This window comes from Filicampus tigris, chromosome 14 (genome assembly GCF_054856515.1).
Source record: "Filicampus tigris isolate MCC_2025a chromosome 14, RoL_Ftig_1.0, whole genome shotgun sequence".
NCBI lineage: Eukaryota > Metazoa > Chordata > Actinopteri > Syngnathiformes > Syngnathidae > Filicampus > Filicampus tigris.
In genome coordinates, this window is record NC_141230.1 from 16071062 (window position 1) to 16093024 (window position 21963).

The 21963-nt window shown below is 40.3% G+C and overlaps 2 protein-coding genes across 5 annotated transcripts in view; one reads left to right on the forward strand and one right to left on the reverse strand.

Annotated features, from left to right (window-relative positions):
* Nucleotides 1–2397: 2397 nt before the first annotated feature.
* On the reverse strand, nt 2398–20070 carry vwc2l (von Willebrand factor C domain containing 2 like). Of its 4 annotated transcripts, XM_086050947.1 has the most exons (5): nt 19775–20070; nt 19532–19657; nt 18679–19195; nt 10895–11024; nt 2398–6658 (listed from the first exon to the last, which is right to left on the reverse strand). In XM_086050947.1, exons 3-5 carry the CDS (start codon nt 19060–19062, stop codon nt 6510–6512), a joined length of 663 nt encoding a protein of 220 aa, XP_085907073.1. In that variant the 5' UTR covers nt 19063–19195; nt 19532–19657; nt 19775–20070; the 3' UTR covers nt 2398–6509. The 4 variants fall into 4 exon arrangements, with proteins under 4 accessions (XP_085907073.1, XP_085907075.1, XP_085907074.1 ...); XM_086050949.1 differs by lacking the exon at nt 19532–19657 and having other exon boundaries at nt 18679–19192; XM_086050948.1 differs by lacking the exon at nt 19532–19657.
* Nucleotides 4237–21963, forward strand: part of ikzf2 (IKAROS family zinc finger 2) — a 70297-nt gene continuing 52570 nt past the window's right edge. The window contains exon 1 of the mRNA XM_086050943.1: nt 4237–4384. Within this exon, the coding sequence (XP_085907069.1) occupies nt 4347–4384 (38 nt within the window). The 5' untranslated portion in view covers nt 4237–4346. The remainder of the gene's footprint in view (nt 4385–21963) is intronic.

Below are 21963 nucleotides of genomic sequence, written 5' to 3' on the forward strand. Positions count from 1 at the left end.
AATATGGAGCAAAATGCCACCATTTTTGGGCAGTCTGGATACTGTATTTATGCTATTATTATGACAAATAATGTTGTCAGTTTGACTTGGCTTGACCTCTGTTCATCAGGATTTATGCCTGTAAACACTGAACAGGCTAAACATTGACTAATTTACCAATATACCCCACCCCATAAAATAATGCCTTAAAATAATGCCTTATGATCATGGTCAGACATCTGACCATCCATGCTCACATTAGGCCCACTCATCAATGTGTATTACTGTATTCTACTTTAGACTACTCCTAAGCCTCCCAATAAATTTTCTCTCTCATTGTAGCTTCCAAACACATTGGAAGGTTAAGATTTTTTTTATTATTATTATTATTATTTTTAAGTATCACCAGGAGCAACGTCTGCATTTATAGGGGTGTTTTATGCTTATTGTACAGGACAATCAAACAAATGAAAAACAGTATTGGGGAGAGGACAATTTCAAAACAATTGGAAATTGGGGATTTGTTGGAAAGAAAGAAGAGAATGAGGGGAAAAAAAAAAATCCATCCATCTGCTTTTCATACCACTCAGACTCTTTAGGGTTGTCGGCAGGGCAGAGCAGACACAAACCCTCCACACTCACAATCACACCTAAGGGTCACTAGGTTGGGTATCTGTTCCTATCTTGTTAAATCATTCTTGATTATAGTGAGACTCATTAACATAACAGTCTTCTCATCATGAATATAATTAATTACAATAAAGATTAGAGGAGCCAGCACCCCCCCCCCCCCCCCACACACACACACACACACACACACTTTGTGTTGTGTCGCAAATTGAACAGAAGCAAATGACTTTTAACAAAACCTGATTTACCAGGGAATGGAAAATCTTTTTGAAAATGCAAGTGCAAAGTCCCTGCCAGGATTGATTGAGGGTGGTTTGTTACCTAAATTGGATGTTATAAAAATGCAGATAAACTTGCTGCGGTAACGCATGAGGAGAATAAACAATGATTTTGTTAGTAAGGTTTGTATTGTGAATACAATTAAGTATGTGTAAATTATATTCAGGAGCTACCGGCCTGCTATTAGAATGCACGTAACTGCTATTGATTCCTTTGTGCTGCTAAAATTTCATCCCTTGTCCGCACTAAGCTGCAGGAGGCCGTTAAATGATAAGAGGCGAGGAAGTGCTTCTAATGAAGCCACAGTTTATGTCCTTGAACTCACAAAAAACACACATTTTCTCACATTCTCTTCTCACGCAAACCCATCAAAAGACACTTGATTATTCTCTCATATGAAAAGGTGAGGTCATAGTTCTGCTCTTTTCTTTTTTCTTGAAAGCTGACTATAAATAACAAATTGGTATACAGAACACACTGCTGTGATTTGTGTGAATGCTGGGGGACAAGTATACGCTGCTTCGAGCCTGAAAACTATTTGTAAGCGGTCATTAATCTGCCTCATATTAGTGGCCCATTATAGCATTACCATCTCTTAAAAGACTACAACTTAATCAAATGAAATGTTGCGGAGCTCACTCTGCAGAGGTCCAAGAAGTGGTGTACACTGAACTTTAAGCGCACACAATCAAACATGAACACGATTTCTCTCCAAAATTGCTCACAAATGTGTTTAAATCTGTGTTAGTGAGCACTTCTCTTTTGCGGAGATAATCGATCCACCTCAAAGGTGTGAAATCGAGAGACTGTAATACTCGAGTCCGGACTCGACACTGTTTTCTGTTGGCTCTGACTTGTCTTGGACTTGTCTATTGGACTCACGAGTCCAACTATTGGTTTTTATTCCTGAAAATTATTGTCCTTCAAAAGAAACTGGAAATGAATCTTTTCAGATGATCAAGATATCCATCTGATTGGTGAACACACCTGATTCAAATGATCAGGATCGTCATCAGGCTTGTGCAAAGCTTGATGAGCTGATCATCAACGTCTTGTGAAAAAAAAAAAAAAGGAAACCTGCAGATTCTGTAAGACCGTTTCTGACACCACGAGGCACCACATAAAGAGGTAAGCTGGATCCCGCCCGCCGGTTTTGTTTTAAGAGGCAAGCTCCATGTCTTCACATGTGCGAATTTATAATGGGAAAGAAAATAACATGGTTTCTCCTCTTGGCCTGGCTGCTCGGTGACATTAAATTATCCGTGTTTCACAGAACCAATAACCAATTTTGTCTGAATATTCTTATCTTAGCAGCAGCAAAGCCTTCCGCAGCGATGCATTTAATGTTCATTAATTAGCTTTGAGTTCGGAGCTATTTTGTGCTCACTGACAGATTTATATTGGGTATTATTTTGATGTGCTGATGCATTATCGTCCTCATTTCCTCATGTATTTTGATGTCACATTCCTGAAAATATTAAGCAGTCATCAAAAAAGACCAAAAGTCCCTTTTGCTGAATAACACTTCATTTCATGTCTATTTAACAAAATAGTTTTGTGTCATGATGAATAATACACTTTGTCCACATCCTAAATACAGATACATTATATTTCAAGATATTTACATAGAAGCAACATGTGGAGCAGCAAGGATTGTTTTGTAATTTTTCAGTACAAACTTTGAGCGAACCTGTGCGAGCATGTGTTCTTTTACAATCAAGCATGCTCTTAGCTTATTCTACATTAAAAATGTCCAAATGTCTCAATTTGCACTGTCTGTAAAACAACCCTTAATGCTCCCAAAAATAAAAGCAACTGATTGTATATTAACAGTGTTTGTCTTCCTGATCCAGGCACATTTTATAGACAGATTTCCTGATGAAAGTGATACAAATGAAAGAGTCTTTAATTATTTGCTTTGCAAAGTGGGATGGGCATAATTACTGACGAGTTTGGTCAAATGTGAGGAATTAATTGTTGGAATTCTCTCTTGGCAACTGAGGCTGATGGGGGTGCAGTACTTGGCTACAACCAGCAGAGGAGCTGTTGATTCAGTTGCAACTAGCTGGTGGCCTGGCACAACAACAGGTGTTAAACATTCAGAGAGAATAATCAACATTGTGTTTTCATTACGTTTAATGAGATTTATTTTTTACTGTATTTAATTGTATTTATTAATATTTTAGATAAACAATTTGCGTCTGTTACACCTGAATTTCTCAGGGACCATTAGAAGATTATTTAATTTCACCTATTTCATTGAATGTTAATTTTCACCATTGTTGATTAAATGTCCATCCCAATTTGCATGAACAAGTGGTTTTGAATTGAGGAGGTAAAAAATAACATTCACAGAGAACAAATAATACTGAAAGTCCGGACTTTCCTTGTTAGCTGGTATCATTTCCACAGTATAACAACAATAGTTTAATCATCTTTTTCAATAATACAAAAATCTGCTTCTTCTTTCCATTTGACGATGTCAATCTATGATTCCATCCGTCACAGTTAATGCAAAAATGTTCACTTACTGTGTATTTGATCAAAAGGAATCAAAGCTTTAAGTTAATTGGCTGGTCCATGTAAAAACTCAATTTTAGTTGACAAACTGTTAATGAATCATTTGCTCAAAAAAACAGCATATTTTTACACACAAGTACACAGTCCAACATAGTTACAGCTACATTGACGTTGAAAGGCCATCGGTTGTGTAATTGACATAGCTGATTTCCATGGGATCAATAGCCACTCAATGCGCATTATAATTAACTGGTAACCGGTCCAGCTCCTAGTCCATACAAGCTTCAACCAGCGATCGAAAACGGTTGCTTATTAATGTTGAAGCCTTTCGTGCTGTTGCATGAAGTCAAAGAGCAACCTTCATTTCTCCTTTCTCGAACTAAAAGACCTCAGTGGTGAGAGAGATGTCTTTTTCTTTTCATCTAGCACTCACAGTTCTGTCTTTTTTCTTGCCACCCGGTAGAGCAATTCCAATTTGTATCAGCACGTGCATGTGGACAGAATTCTAATAAGGCTGCGATATGTATAATGAAGATAAATAACAGTTTATTAGTCCTAAGATGTCTGGAGCACTATAGTTGTGATTGATAAACCAAAGGTGTCCACATACCTCGAGCCAGATAGATGGGTCTGTCTTTTCACATAGAAAGACACTAAATCACCACCTCTTAATAATGGATTTGACCATAGCTCAGTTTTTGTGCCCAGGATTGAAGTCAACCATTTTTTTTTCCCAGCATCAGTCAACTGCTGCACCTTGATGCCATGAACAACCACTCATAAGTCAATGGCCTTTATCTGATGTTCATTTCTATTTAATTATAGGGTGCCAGGCGCTGCCATTAGGTAGCCCATCCATCAGCACCCAAGAAAGGCCCTAAAAGGTTAACAGGAATAAATTATCTGCATGACGTGTGGTGGAAAATCTCATGTGATGTATGATACAACTGAACTGGACAGCAATGTGGACTTGGAGGTGAGTCTTTTTCACGTCAAAAACGTTGGGTTATGGTGGGCCTCACCTGCACTCCTCGGATTTCCTCAAATACATTAGAGCTTAATAGTCTGGCAGCCACTGGCTTTTAAATCCACTGCAGTTATTTTGAAACAGCAAATAGAATTACAGGCAAAAAAGTTGAAATTTGCATGAAACTTTTTACAGGGGTTGCTGTAGGCCAAGGAGCCAATTGAACGTTAGTATCCATCTGGATAAAGATCTATCTCTTCGGCATCCTCCGTGAATTCGGAAGTAGTCAACTAACTAACGAACGGATACACAAACAAACGTTAATAAGACGCTCCATGAAGTGTTTGCCTTTAGTTCACAGTTTTTTCTTGATGGAGGTTTGAGCTCTACTGAGCGACATTTTCGCAATAGATAATCAGCGTAGTACTGCTAAAACAACTCTCATGGTGTATTTTGACAATACTAGCAACACTGCAGGCTTTTCATTCACTCCAGTCTACAGCACCCCACATCAGTGCCATTGAAACGGAATGTGGATTCAATATTTAGCAATTTGGAAGAACAGGCATAGATTTTTACGAGTGCAGTTTCTCGACATGAAGGAACTGAGTGCTAGCGCTTACTCAGGATGACAATATGCATGTTAATGCTGCTTAAAAGCATTTGTAGATTCCCTCTTTTGTCTGCATGCAGGCTGCTGCAGTGCCAAGCACACAGCTGGAGCATTTAAAAAAACTGAAAACGGCTTGATTAAGGGAAATGGAAGCAGGTTGCTCTTGGCACGCTAATTACTTTGTTTGCAAGCGAAAACAATGGTTTGTGGTCATATTTGGAGGGTTAGAACCTCTTGTTTAAAAAAAAACAAAAAAAAAACCACATCAATGAGATTCAGTTTGAAATGATGGCCTGTAAGGAGTTTTCTATGAATTTTGGCAGATATATTTATTTCTTTTTTACTCCCTCAAGTGTATTGTGATAACCATGAAGAGTTGCAGGTGTTAATACAAATGAGGGCCACTCTGAAAAGAAACAAAAAACATTGGAACAGTCAAACTATGAGAGAAAAGTAGCACTGCAGTGTTCTGAGAATAACGTAATATGGGAGAAAAGTCGTGTTCTTCTGAGGAAAGAAAAATAAAAAAGGTCCTAAGTTTCCTATCAAGAATTAAGTTTGATGCGTGAATTTCAAAATTCCATAATGAATTTCAGATGAGCAGACACTATCTCTCTCAAGACCTGACCTATATTCTTGGGGGTTTATTTATACTTAATATTTGTCACAATATATTATTCACCAAAATAGTTAATTGAAGATAGCCCAACGCCCCAAAAAAGCCAATTTCATTCAGCGTAGATGTTGGTTTTTTTTCTTCCCCCCTCTGGAAGAGACACCAACACAATCACAGGCACAATCAAATTAAAATTTCTCATGATGTGTCAAAACAATAACTATTTCATTGTTTGTGAAACTTATATCAAAGTGTAACATCTACAGTTCTCGTCATAACATATTCATAGGTTTACCATTGTAATTTTTGCAACTTTATTCTCCCAAAAATGACAACTTAAACATTCTTCCGTGTTTGGACACAGCACCAATTAATACGATCTACTTATTTAACATCATCAGTGTTGGAGGTGGATTGATATCGTAATTATATGTAAAAGACACCCATTTAAATGTGATGTGCATCTTGTAAACAAGCTTTGAGAGTGAATATGTGACACTCGGTGCTTTCACTTGTATTAATCCTCATGAGGCCAAAAACAAACAAAAAATGGCACAGACAAGTGTGCTTGCAGTTCTTTTTCCAGCTCAACGATCACTATGATTATTTCACACGGTGAGGGAAATCTGAAGTGTTGACAGCAGCAAGTTAAGCAAGTCAAAATCTGCAAATATGAGCGACAAGTTGTGGGAAAACACCGGAGACCAGTTCCTCCTCCATCATCGGCACCATCAACTCTGCCATCACAATGCTTGTGACAGTCTCAGTATTACATTGTACTGTATTCCTCATCAGATTTGTTTTCTTCTTAAGAGTTGTGCTCCTGCCCTGTCAATCATATAAAATGGCGCAGTAGGTAGGCAGGGCCGTGCCCGAGCTGGTCCGCCATCCCCACCCGAGTCTCTCTATGATGACTGACCGTTGAGGCACTCGCGCCGCAAGCACTGCGCCGGTTTCCACCAATCCCCAGTGTGGCAGCGGCAGATGGTGCAGTCGTCCACTTTGACTTCAATTCCAGCCGGGATGATCGTCGATCCGGCGAAACAATTTGGACCTGCCACATCGGAAGGCAGAGGAAAACAAGGAAAGCGGGAATTAGAGCGACAAGTAGCGGATGCGGTTATCCTGAGAGCTTCTCCTGTCGAGCTGTAAGTCGGGACAGTCAGAGGAGGCTATTTTCACAGCCGTGCACAGACGGGCTTGTTTTTGCAACACTTAAGCTCTTTTGTTAGTCTCCCCTTCTCCCTGGGCGTGGAGCGCTTTGCATCCTAGTGCGCCGCGTGCATGGTCGAGTGCCAGGCGTCGGCTCGGCGTTGCACAGTGGCTCAAGTGCAGAAGAAACAGAAGGAAGAGGGGGGAAAATCAGCTTGGGGAGAGTGCAGTATAAGGAGGATGGTGTTCATCACATCGGATGTGTCAGAGTGAAAAGGCCATATGTTTCTCCAGCAACACAGAACTTTTGTTGAACAGCTGTGCAGCTAATTCACAGAAATACTTTCCTCCCTTATTTCTGATGAGTGGATATAGAAGAAGCAGCCGGTGCCATGAATCGTTCCCAGTGTTAATGATTTCAGTCAATCATTCAGCCGTTAAAAAGGCATGACGGTGACTTTGAATTAGTCTTTCAATCAGTCCATAAAGTGTTCCACCTTAGAACACTTGCCCACCCCCCCCCGCCCCGAGTGGCCACAGGGAGAAGAGATGTCCCATAATTCTTCTATGCACAGTAGCTTTCATTGCAAGTAATGTTTTAATACCAACATGACTCCGACATAGTTTTTTTTTTTTTTTTAAATAGATGACAAGCCTTACATTACACAGAGTACAGTTTTAACATTGCATGATGCACTTGACTCATTCACTTGCATTGACAGGTTTACTTTTCACAGTCCAGCCATTCAATCCCAGTAATTTATTTATATATTTTTTTCAATGTTTTTTTTTAAACATTAGGGTAAAAGATGGTCTGAAAAGTCTGTCAATGAATGAGTTAAAGTGGGAGTTCGCAATTTTCCCCAAGAAATAGCAATTTTGGCCATATTAGTTAAAACCGGTTATATATTATGCGTGGGGGGGGGAAGAAAAGGGAAAAAAAACACCGCCTCTGGCCTTAACTTGTGCTTGTCTGCAATGTGACTCTTTGAGTTCTAGTTGTAAAGAGCAAAACATCATTAGCCACTTTTCAGAATTACACAGCCTAGTTTTCTATACAGCATTTTAAAAAATCTGAACTGACTACTACTTCAAGGGGAAACAAACCCTTCTTGCGATACAAAAAAAACCCTTTCTTTTGAGGGTGAAATTGTGAGCAGTTGTGCATGAAACACTTTGATTGCATCTTACTACATTTTTCCAAACCTTAAGGGAGATAACAGGTGGATTTTTTTGTTCTCCCAGTCCCTTGCCGTTTGCCTCAAATGTTTGTAGAAGCAGTACGGCCCTTATTAAAGTCCTCCCTCCACACTTGCATGGGTCGGCCACTCTCATTGAGATTTATTTTGCTGCCAAGCTCGATCTGGAGCCCTCGAGGGAGCGTAGAAATGACAAGCCTACCCTTAAATGCCATGGGTTGTCACTGTGTCCTTTCAGGATGGATTATGTCCCTTCTAGAAGTATCTCTAGGCCTGCTATGGTGTGCGTTATTAAGTCACAGCATGTATTCAACATTAAGACAAAAGAGAGGAAGCGGATGACAGAAGAAAGTATGTGAAAGAAAATGTGAGTAGGTGCTGAGAAGGTCATTTATCATAGGGCTTCAATTTATTTCCTCAGTATGTGTTTCATTGTCAGCCCACTACAGGAACCACGAAAAAGGACAGCTAGAATCTCTGTGTACGGTGATTTCAATTTTATTTTTTGTATAGATTGATATATTTTAGCGATGATCATCATAATTATTTGATTTATCGTTAAATATTCTGAAGAACACGTTGACGTGATCTTCAGGCAATTGAATTATGAGTGCGCTACTTAAACTATATCCATGCAGATTTCACTCTCCCAAACTTCTACGGACAGCATTTTTCTTTTATATACAAAATAGGCATTGAAACGGGGAATAGAAAATACATGAGATTGTAGTATCTTCGTCTAATCACTAGTAACCGTGTTTTCGTCACACCGGGACTAGAACTACCTCCTGCTTCTGCGTCTAAGAGTAAGGACCATGGGAAATGTAGTCCTGCTAGCCTAACACTGCGGTCGCCGGTCAGACCCAACGCAAACTGCACTTTTCTGGCGGCATATTTCCAATGTTACAATGCCGGACCGGCGTGGTGTAAACGGCACAGCCATCTTACAATAGCTGCCGAGACCAAGCAAAAAATAATGGATAATGGTGACTGCGTTGACTGCGTTTAGCGCTGTTGAACTGTCAACCAAGATAGCATTTAGCATTAGCTAAAGTAACAACACAACCACTGGTCACCAGATCGACTATTTATTATAAATAGTTCCTGGTGAGAACTTCTATTCTCTATATACTCTATATATAACTCTATATTTTCAGGGAAATTGTAGTGTACCAGTTTTTAATTTTGAAAATCTGGTCACCCTACACACACCCCTTGGTAAAATGTTACAGTTTGGTACACACCACTCATAACATATTATGGAACGAACTGGAAACAAACCGTAATTTTCCCAATAACTCAAAATCAAAGACTGAATAATGAGTTGCTGGCAACAAGGCAGAGATAGTATGGTAATCAATCATTAGCTAATTCGCTCATTTCACATCACCTTCTATGGACCCTGAAGGGAAGTGAGAGACGATACCACACAAATACAGATGAGTGCTAGAGTTCTACAAAGCAAGGGACGGGGGGGATTGAGGAGAGAAAAGGTACAAACTTCAGCATGAATTTTAATGAGCGACATTGCCAGGCCCTAGAGGGCATTCACCACTTGACAATGAAAGTAATCTGGCTAGAAGTTTTAAATGGTGTTTGAGGAATGCAATGGTGAGCACAAAATACTTTGGTAGTGCGCGGGAGTGATTATCTCTGATTCAGGTCAAAGAGAGACAGTCAAGTAGCACTGTTTCAGCCCCAGGGTTATTTTCCCCTTTTTGAGGTAATGACATACTGTATGGCCATACCGCATTCAAGGGTCATTTCATCAAGCATAATGTCATATAACTAACTGCAGAGATGGGATTTGACTTCATTTCCTTGATTTACTAATCCAATTCTTATTCAGGTCCATAAAACTGTATTTATTTCACCAATAAATAAGTTTATTTGTATTCTTCATGTCACTTCGGAAGGGGCCATGAACCAGGAAGTAGCTATTTGTTGTTAACTAACACAAAGACAAACTAACACAAGAAGGTACAATGTGCTGCACAGTTATGTACATTGGTGGTTAGAGTAATCAAAATAGGCACTCAAGTATAAGTTACTGTTCATCTTAGAATGATAAGACGTAAAGCGGAAGTCAACCCAAACCCAAACAATTTTTTCAAGAATATGCTCCATGCAAGGCCACTAGTTGAAACAAGGCAATATGATAAACACTGCGTTTGTGGAATAAGAGTTAATCCACCCGTTTTTAGCCATCTCTGTGGGCGGCCATTTTGTCACTTCTGTCAACTGAAAATGACAACACAACTGCTCAGGGCTCAGGTAACGACCAATCATGGCTCGGCTTCAGAAAACAGGTGAGTCAGTCGACAGAAGTGACAAAATGGCCTCCCCCTGAGATGGCTAAAAAGGCGCGGATATTGATGCTTAACTCATATTCCACAAACCCAATATTAATCAGAATGCCGTGTTTCAACTAGTGGGCCTGCTGGGAACATATTCTTGAAAAAAATATGTTTGGGTTGATTTCTACTTTAAGTGGCTTTAGTATTTTGTCTTTGCAATCTTGCAGTGCAGACTTGCAGTTGCTTTATCTTACACATCTGTCCGGCCTCACTTTGTCAAAAAACACTGACCCAATGGAATTCCTTTGTGTTAATTTGGAGGAATGGCTGTGTACAATGTACCACTGGGAGACAAAATGCTTCCCAAAGACCCATTATTCCCTCCAACCATGTCTTAAATAGATGAGATATTGTATACTCTGCTTTGTGTGTCGTTACAATTAAAACTAACTACCAGTCATTAGTGTCCAGTGGGCCTTTGGTAATAATTTAAATTCATAATAGGCCTACATCAATTACACCCTCTTACTGAGGATACATGGTTATCCAATGTTGCAGACAGTCCAGATAAACTTGCCATCATTTAATCCATTTTTAATGACTTCTTAAGAGAGTATGTGAGTGGATACGTTTCATGTTTACCGTTTTTACAGATGGGGCAGCATTGCTCCGGCTCATACACTGGGTTGACGCACTCCGGGACAGCGCAGTCGGACACCACACAGTGCACCTCATTATTTGGTTCGCAGCGGCACCATTCACATGGTGACGGCTGTGGGCAAAGAGGAAGGAGAAAAAGAACGCGTGTTATGAGTCACTGAGCTGGGGAATGTTTGTGCTCTTTTTTTTTTTTCCAGTATTTTCAAACCAGCTTTTTCTAAATTAAGTTGTTCATGCTCTAACGCTTACTGTCAAATAGGGTTAGTTGATTAACAAAGACAATGTAATTAATGAGTGAAATAGATTTCTAAAACTAACATCAGTCACAGCCAGGGTTGACCTTGAATTAAATTGCTAGGGATATATTTTGTTGCCTCTTTCATTCAAGACTTCCCAAAGGGTCCTAAATGTTTCCCACTTGTATAATGTCACAGTTGCTCAATACGTTTTTTTTCCCCCATTGCCACAAAATCGCAGCGGTCAACATTTGAATCCATCTCAGTTATTATTCAATACACACCTACTGTGTATTGTGAGTAAATGTTGGAAAAGGATTCTTGAAGGTGACTTGCTGGAGTTATACTACTTGAAACAAAAGACGGAAGTCTGCAGAACCCTCTCTTACAACATTGTGTTTCTGTGGCTTTCGCGATTTCCAGGCTTTTGTAATCACTTAGATAGCAAGCTCTAAATTTACTTCTAGCCCTGCAAAACAATCCAATACATTTTGGATAAAGGAGAATGATCTATAATTTGTTGAGTTGAATCAGTATTCAAGCCTTTCAATCTAAAGAGGTGCATTTATAGTGCCCACAGTATCTCATGTGCTACACTAGATGAATTTTTTAAGAACTATTTTCTTAGTACAATTTCAGCAGCCATTACCTATTACCCTAATACTGCATGGCATTGAAAAATATTTATGATAGAAAACCCAATGGGTTAGTTTAGACCAGCTTTTGTCAACCACTACGATGCTTAGTTAAATCCACAAATGCCAGTTAAAACTTTATTGTGCAAAGAAGAGAAACATTATGCCCAGACCTGCATATAACTTGGCTCGGAGCACCTGGTATAGACCATCAAATAAATTGCGACATAAAACGTGTATGGAATTTTTATTTATTTATTTATTTTCTCTTGGAAGAGCACCCTATGGGCTCCAGACTTAAAATGATAAACCAGACTGCAACAAGTCCAGGGGCCTGCATTATTTATTATTTATTGAAAATGAACAAATCTTTTGCTGTCCTACTCATAAATGTTAGCTGCTTACCCACGCTACTTGAGCAAGTGCTAAGCGTTGTCTGCCTCCCAATCAGGAGAAGTTTCAAATCTCTGTTTGAAAATCTATGTGGTGACTATTTCTTCATTTTAGAGGGCATTTGAGTACTCAAAGACCCGTGTCCACTGTCCACTGTCTACAAGCTCCTCAACACATCTGAAACCAGATAAGAGCACGATCGACAAAAATTCCCTGTTTTGTGAATTTAATGTTGTTACTCTGCACCCGTCTCCTTTACAGAGTCCTAGCTCAGCAGCAGATTATCAATTATGTGTCAGTTTGAAGTTGCTAAATAGGGAAGAAAGTGCAGCGCAAACAGAAATGCATCGTTGGAACAGGACAATTATTTAAATGATGCTTAAGCATCCGGCTTACACCAATTTGGATTCTTATTTGATCGCCTGCCAAACACAGAGCAGGGAAAATAGGCTGTGAATAACAATGCCGACAACAATATACCCTTTACTTTGCATCTATATTTGGCACAGCTTCTGTACCAGATCACATTTGCCATTACAATATAGTACAAGAAACATGGTCACTGGCAGCACTTGTGAATGTGCTCAAATACTTTAGTTGGGGAGAAAAGTCTCTCCTCATTAACATTCCATGCACTTCACAAATTTAAAGGGGAAATCAACCCAAACATATCTGGGTTACCTGTTAATAAGGGTGACTGCAATGGGTTCATGTGCAATTTGCAGTTGTTCAAATTGGGTAATATTTTAGAGCAGCTCAGGCAAACCCCCTGGTCAGTCGACTTTACTTACAATTCAAATCAAGAGGGTAAAAAAGTAATACAGAGTCTAATTGCGTGCACTTCATAAACTCCCTTCATCAGAACCCTTGTCGACGCCTGTAAATAGGACGGTAAAATCAATCGAAGTAATCATTTTTATCACTTTCACAAGATGCCCGATCTCGTATATGTCAGTGGAGAGATGCAGAGGTACTAATTACTGATGTGTGTAATGTGCTTGTGTGTGACATATACAGGCATTTGCTCTTAACAGCTTTGAAATTGCAGTAACGAAAGTGAAATTACTGAAAGTGAACTTTTCTGTTATGTGTATTCATGAATAGGGAGTTCAGTAAGAGGCAATTGCCCTTTGTGTAATGAGGTTGCCTGGAAATGAAAGCCCACCACAATAATAGGCATTAAGGTTCTTTCAGTTCATTTTCTTCTGACCAAATTTGTCCATCCCTTTGCGGCAGTAAAACTGCGAGGCCACGCAGAGTTGGAACTGTGAGATGTCAACTGTTAACAAAACAATCGGATCAAGCATTAGTCTGTTTTAAAGTCCATCAAGTAGGGATCCTCAGATTATATTTTTAAGTAGATGGATTGTCTACATATTATTTTTATTTAAATAGATATAGTATAGTCTATTTAAAATGTATCTGGATCCAGATGATTTTATTTCGTTCAACCCCTTGACAAAGTAAAATTAAGTAAATCCCCCAAAACTTTTTCAGAGTATGAAAAAGAAAAAAAACACCCCCAAGATTTGCCTTCCTTCCATCAAAATGTCTCTCTCCTACTTTAGTGGAGATTGATTGCTCACGATTTATTCTTTTCCAGATTTATTTTGTGTGCATCTCATTGTCAAGAATGTCCCGTCTTGCCTTCTTGCGTTTCTGTTCGAAGTCTCGTTATCAGTCACACCTTTTGGCCAGGCAGACTCTCCCTTGGCATCATCATTTCTGAGTCTCCTGCAGCGAGCTCCTTTCCTCACTAGGGCATTCTCACACAATCACTCTGAGTGGATTTATTTGAGTTCCCTGGTTTTGTTAGGTCCTTGCCACAATTTGTTGTGTTTATCTTCTTAAGAGTCCTTGTTCTCCTGTGGTCCTGGTCTGTTTCGGATCATTCCTTCTTTGCATATTCGTTCATTTGTAGCTTTACCTTTTGAGGGTTAACTCTTCCCTCCTTTCTGACTTCAACGTTCCGCTTATCCGCATAATGTGACAGTTTCAGCCTAACGCTGATTATTTCGGACGTTTTGAAATTTGTCTCTGTGCTTCACCAGCCTTTTGAACAGGTCAGTCACCGTTGTCGTTTTTTCACTGCCATTCATGTACTTCAAAACAAGTGCTCTGCTTGTTTCAGCTGTTGCCGCTTGAACTCTGTCTCCTCATCTAGCCATATATGGTGTGGAGCATTAGTGACTTTGTTGTCCTCTTCATCTTCATTTATTGGTTGCCTACTTGACTTCCAGATCAAAACATAATGACTGCCAATGTGGCTGCAATGTAAGCAGACAGCTTGGATATACTTTGTCATCCTGAGCCTGGCATCATCGCGATACTGTGATTGATGGCATCTATACATGCGCAAATAACACACCCGCGATGAATCATAATTCCAGTAAAAGCATAGATTATTGCATATGGTCTATGTCAGTGTGGGCCACCAAAATGGTTTGTTTGCTATTTCACTAACACAATAATTCAATTTGTCCCTGCCTCTCCTTCTGTGTTGTGTGAGGGTAATCTTTTAAAACCTGTTTCAGGGTCAAGCATCATATTGCTGCAACAGTTTAAAATAAAGCAGAAACATACGGTTGTTTGTTCACAAACATGCTTCTTTGTAATCCAACTCTGTACTCCACTTTACCTGCATGCAGGGCTCGCTGTAACATTTTCACTGCTGTTCACCGACAACGAGTTAATTCCCAGCAGGTTTGAGAGCGATGTCTGTCCTTGAGCTAAACCTCTCTTACATGTCAGACACTGATTTTTCTCTGTTGTGTAACCAAAATCTAGGCCTTCTTGTTGCACGTACTTGCATGACACGTTGACGTTGATAGTGCGACCAAAGGGTTATTCACTTTGACCCATCCCTGTACAATAATGTCTCAGGAATACCGTAATCATCCCGTTTCAAAAGGATGAGGAAATCAGGCTCAGATTTAAGAGTGTGGGAATTTTAGTGACGTCAGTGAAAAACATTGGCTATATCACATACTATGAGAAAAATTCAGGCACCACAGTTAAATGTACATTCAAGTGAGGTGTGAAGTATCTGTATACCTGGTTGTCTGGTGCGTACAACTCTCAAAGGATAGAAAATAAGCAAAAATAGTGATCATCATAATTCAATGAGTATTTCAAAATAATCATAACTGGCCAGAGTCGATTAAACACAAAACATTCTTAATTTGTCCTGAAACTGGAAATGCTGCTAAGTGAAAGATCAGAATGATATTCTTGCGCCATTAGATTTAAAAGAAAAAGTATTGTACGACAGTCAAATGTCCCACATGTAATTAATATCTTTGTTCTGGTAAGCTTTATGAGACCACAAAAATAAGTTATTTTATTCATAACAAATATTGTTTCAAATTCATTGTCGATTAATAGTTTATGGGAATTTTTTTTACTGACAAATATGGAAATCGACATTGGCAGTCAAAAAAATCTGTCGGTCGGGCCCTAATTCTTTGCCCATCATTGTTATGAATTAATTAATGGGCTTGATGCAATCTAATGTGCACACATCAGTTAGCCTACACATTTTTGGAATGTGCTGGTTCCATGCACACACTCCGCATAAATAACCGCTTATGGTATTATGCTTACTCTAGTGAATATAAATTGTTGGGCAATACACAATAGTCAAATCTTAAATAATGTATAATATTTTCTCTAGCCTGGAGTGATTTTAAATTGCCTGATTTGCCAGACTAACAGCTCAACTGGCGAAAAATGCATATGTAGTTAAATTACACAGAGAGTATCAATGGACTGGGAATGTGAACAAAATAATGTCATCCTCGTTTAGAGCCTTCAATAGTAGGTGACTAATAGAGCATCAGTTGTATTGTAAACCCCAGTGCATTGTCTCTTGAGAGACATGCTGTTAATATCAATTCAAGCACAATGGGAAAACCATGTTTGGCATTGACTGACTAGCTGCCTTTATCCGTGGTTTTACATACATTATAAAACAGTAATTTCAGGGTTGAGATAAATGGGATGATTGTAGTGCTGGTGATCAAACCACCAAGAAACAATTCAGTCATCAACAAACTTAATAATCGATTTGAACAAATACCGAATGCTCCAGCTCTCATGTTCTGAAGACTGCATGTTGGTGTTACACTGATGTTCAATAGGGTTTAGATCAGGGATCTTCAGAATACTCCAATGTCTTGTTCTTAGCCATTCCCAGGTGGTTTTAGTTGTGTTTTAGGTTAGCATCCTGTTTGAGGCAACTGAGACCAAGCTTTCGGACACTGTGCCGAATGTAGCAAAGCAGCACCCAGCACATAGCCATGCCTCCTGCATTTTGACTGAGTTCTGTTATTTGTTTGCTTCATTTTTGCAGCTCTAATCATAGAGCTGATGTGACCTTCCAAAAAGGCCCCGTTTTGTCTCATCTATCCAAAGGACATTCTGGCTTGTCAATATGCCAAATTCCAGTCTCATCGGTTTGAAGGTAGTTCACTGGCTATTGTAGGTTTTTCTTTCTTTAATAGAAGAGTACTGAAAATTTCGACCATATGTGTATGTCAGGCGTTACAATTCTGTTTTATTTTTCTAACAATGCCCTTGAAGACTGTAGAAATGGACCATCTCTAAATTACTGTTAAAGTAACAAAACGGTCTCCAAAATCCCTTTCAATTATAGTTTTGAGATTCTTATGCAGATTTTTTTCATGCAGGATCGCAAATAATATCTGGGCTCAGACAGTGACGCCATGATCTTCAACAGCCCACTGGAAAAGAAAATGCCTTCTTTTGGCACCTATGTATCAGTGTCCATAAATCCAAATATTACTCCCATCTGACAGTGGTTTAGGGCATGTATGATGCTGCAGGGACAATGACTTCACTCCATTTACACCCCTGGCTGGACCTCTTCTCTATGCCAAGATAAAATCAAATCCCTGAACCCAACTTTCACTCTGAATTGTCCTGTCTGCACAAAAAAAAAAACTAGTTGTTGGGGAGATGACACTCTGCTTCCTTACTATGGTCACGGTGCCCTTGACACGGCATCACACCCAACCCAACAGCTCCAAAGGTGCAGCATTGGTTGCGGTTCCTTTCACTGTCACACTCTGGCTAGTTGCAAGCCAGCAAGTGTGAGATTTATTTCCGTGTGTAGTATGTGTGACGGTGGTCATCCAACGTAGTCCTGCCCGAGACTCAAACCCACACAACCACCATCCCTTGGCTTCAGAGTTTAGTGAACTGGACGGCTAGTTCAATGGCCTGCTTCAACTTTTGGAGATTTAATGAGTGAGGTTTGAGTTTGATTGAAGTACCGTAGAATTGTACAGCATGTGCTGGCATGACAACCATTGAATATAAATCACAAAATCTGTACTGTATGTTGTATTTGGAGCGCCTTGACTAATGTGCCCCAAGTTATGAATTATTCGAGTTGCTTGCTTGGCCAATTTTTTGCCGTGTATTGCGAGCCAAACTTATACGCTGTTTTCTTGCCCAGCGCAAATCTGTTGCAAATCGTAGCCTAACAGTGTGCATGGGTGAAGTTTTCTCTTTTGGTATTTCCCTAGAAGTAGGAAGGTGGTATTTGCGTCAATGTGGGACGGAACCCTGGCGACTCCTGACCAATCAAAGCATTCTAGAATGATTCAGACGTATTGTCCCGCGCTGTTTATGAATGAAATAGGACGGCATCCACCACACACGTCCACGGACCTCAGAATCTGCCTGCCTGCCCCTCGAACAAATCCACCAAAATTGTGTTACACCACCTGCGCCACAATTTTGACCTGATTTTAGGTAGTCTAAAATCTAGTCTACCTTTGGTCACCAATTTGCCAGATGCAACGTGGGCGTGCAATAGAATATGCCAGAATGTAGATCATGATGTAGTCCGGTCTACCAAATTCACAAACAAGCTAAACTAGATTTGTCCCGGCATGAAAATGAAGATGCATCTACTTATACGCCAAGCCCATGGGCGCCTGTCTACGAACATAGAGCCCTAAGTGAGCATCAGATACTCCACCGCTTGACTCAAGTGGAGAAATCCAAAGTCGCTGTTTCACTTTTAGCCGTTTATTGAACAGTACAACCGGCTAGCAGCATAAAGACGACACAAAAACTAACTGCTTGGTAAATGGACTGACTGAAGTCACTCACTAGGCCACGCCCTTTGAGGAAACATGTCAACACATAAACACCACAGTAAATGTGTGTGAGGCGTTCATCTTCACATTTTATTAAGCCCATTTCTTTTTTTTTAAATTATGATTTATATGTTGTTTGATTGTTGTTTTTATTTTCACTTATTGTTGGGGTCTGGGAACCAAACACCACAATGGAGGAGGGATTACTGTAAAGGCTCAAGTACCATTCACGTTTCATTTCTGTAACTTCTTTTGGTACTAAATAATTCAAACATATTTTTCTCCTACTTCACACAATTTCCTTTCCACCTGCAAATTAAGCTTTGACTGTGCAAAATCTTATTTCAATTGAGGAAAAATAAGCCACAGCTCACCTTAAACTCTTCCAGAATTTTGTACGTGTTCCCTCGGTACTCACAAAAGTTTTTGACCTCCTTGCATTCAGGGCAGCAGCCGTTATGCTCCACTTTGGTACACTTGGGGTGAAGTTTGGGGCACTCGGGCTGGTCGCACACGGGTCCGTCCTCCGTGCACATGCAAGGACAATTGGAGTGGCCCGGGTAGAAGCGCTCTCCGAGTTTGTAGACGAAGCCGCTGTCATCCACGCATCCTTTCCCCCGATAGTCGTCGAACACGAGGCTTTCAGCGGCCGCCCGCTCCGCCTCGTCTCCGGCGTAATCCTCGAGGTCAGTGACCGTGGCGGCGGGGCCGAGGAGGGCCAAGAGGAGGACGAGGGCGGCCGAGAGGACGGGAGCCATCCTTCACCGCGGCGTAAAGATCCACATTCAACGGGATTTACGGGGATGGCATCCCTAAACCACCGGTGTCCACTCTGGATCCGGCCGGCCCTGTAGTATCACGACCATCATTGCCACATCGAGTAATGGGCTGCTGTGGGGGAAACAAGGACATCCAAAATATTTATGCCCATCATCCTCATCCCTCATGCATTTATTTAAAACCGGTTGCATTTTATTATTGAATCCACTGAAGGTTACTCTGTACTCATTTCACCCGCTTGCAGGCACGTGCCATCATTTATGCATGCTTAATAACTGAACCAACAACGTGTCAATATAGTGCGCAACACTGTTTCCATATCGGGCAATTACTTTAATATTTTTACTCCTCATGCACTCTCGCTTCAAGCGATTCGAATTCTTAATTAGCACGTTTTTAAACGCTACATGTAGGCTACATGTTAATGGTATTTGTTACTGAACTCACCGTGTTTTTAATTATTTGGCTCCTTTCTTCAAGCTTCGTCCAAATCCAAGCCTGCGGTAATCAGTTTGCCTTTTTGGAAACTTCACCAGCTTCCAAGAAAAACTAGAATCATCCCCGTTTTGGTCGCTATGGTGTATTTTTTATTTTTTTTTCAACAAATCAACACAAACATTTAGCCTTCCGTGTTGACATGACATCCACGTTAAAGTAGCTCTGCGTCAAATTTACCCTCAGTCGACTCACCTCAGATATCAAATCACGTCCAAACGGTCAACGAGAGCAGATTTTAAATTCCCTGAACATTAATTCAGTATTCCCCAGTGGTGCAAATAAATATTAACGCACACTCTTGTTGCGCATACACGCGTCCGTATACATCCATCGGCCAGAAGAGTCCATAAAAATCGCCACCGAGGGTCCATGTGAAAGCACACAATGAAAGAAAGGTGGAGTGAAGGTTATATTTTAACCAGAGTAGAGACAGAGGAGGACACGCTCCGACTTTCAGCACCCTGGAAAGCCACCGAGTGCTGCGTTATGGTTTGAAGAGAAGACGAGTGCAGAGCGCCCCCACCCGTTTGCGTCATCATCACACACGACATCATCCAGTATGCACCGCCACCCGAGAACTCCTCCTGCTCATGCAAGGGTTAAAATCAAGCCGAGGAAGGCGAGCTACACGGTCAGTAATCACAGATACTTATTCCTGCTGGAGCAGCTGGTGAATTCACAAGGTTAGAGCTCCATCTGGCAAAATGTGCGTGAGGCTCTCTTCCACCCCAAGTCTTAGACGCATGAAGCCATGCACCTGTTTTGTTTTCAGGCGTGCGCATGTGTGCGGATTTCACTCATGAGCCGCAGCACATTTACACAAAAGCTTTTGTATGTCATGAAACAATATGTACGTGTGCGACCTGGCAAGAGAAAAACAGCACATGCACTGTTATTTATTTGCATTATTACTGTTATTATTGTCTATTATTAGTTTTACCCGTAAATGTACCTTAGACTGTGATACCAAAACAATTTTAATGTTCCTTTAGAGATTGTCTGCTTTGTGTAGTTTGCGTTCCGTGTTTTTGAATATACAATGGCAGTTCTATTGTTGCCTTGTCACCTATAGACATGGCAGTTTTATTTATAGAGCACATTTCATACACGTGGCAACTCAATGTGCTTCACACAAGCAAAAACATAACACCTAAAAGCATTTACACACACAACTGCTATTGACATTCAGATGCAACGTATGGAAAACAAAATCTTACCAAAATTATTTTAAATTTAATAAATAAATTAATGAAATTAAGAATGTACATTGACAACATTAAAACAAATTATCAGAAGACCTGTAAACTGATGATGGATGGATATATTATAAATACTGTAAAAATGATTTTAAGTTATGGTGTAAAAAATGCTTCACACCACAGGCTGACTTTACGTCCTTTGGCAGCTTATTCCATTTGCGTGTAGCATAACAGCTAAATGCCGCTTCACCATGTTTGCTTTGAACTCTGCACTCTAATTGGATCGGATTAATCAGATTTGATCGTTTGGCTTCTAAGGATAGTAACTCCAGGTGTTTACTAACAGCAATTCGCTTTTCTTTGTTGCGGAAAACAATTACCTCCGTTTTGTTTTCATTTAGTTGAAGGACATTTTTATTCATCCAGATATACATGTTAACTGAACTACTGACAGTCATAAAGTCGCTGTGTGTCATCTGCATAGAATATTGGCTTTCTGAAACATTCGACCGAAAGGCAAGACCTGCATTTTGCAGTAGCCTATCTTGACCCTCCTAAAGCTATGCATCTTTATTGCTGTACTTCAGCCTGTACTAAACGATGCACCTGCCACCCTCTGCTCACATCCCTTCCCCCCACCCCGGTACAGCAACATCACGGCTGTTGACCTGGTTCTGAAGAAAAGCAACATTTTCATAAACCTTCTCCTCTCCATTTTTCTTCTCACACTGCAGCCTGCAATGGTGCCGGAAGGTAAAAATGTATTATTTAGTTAATCTGTCATGGCACTGGATCCTAATACGAGGTATGTCTAGGACAGCTGGCCAGCTACTCCAGCACACTATGCTCCATTAAGCTTTCACTCTGGCTCACCGAAAACATGGCAAGGATGAAAAAAACAAGTATCAGCTGCACATAAAGGCACGAAACCATTTTTTTAAACAGGCCACCTGCATCCTACTGTATAGTTAAATGGTGGCATGGTTTGATAGGACTTTTTTTCCCTTCTTTCTCCTGAGCGCAGATGCACTAAGTCTTGCTTGTATTGGATGATTGGAAGCAAACAATTCCCAGCCCACAGAACTTCCAATTCAATCAGCTAATGGAAAGGAAGCTCTTCATTCCCCTCAGCATCTTCCAGGACCACCCCCCTACCCCTGCCTTCCGCCGCCGATGTTTTCC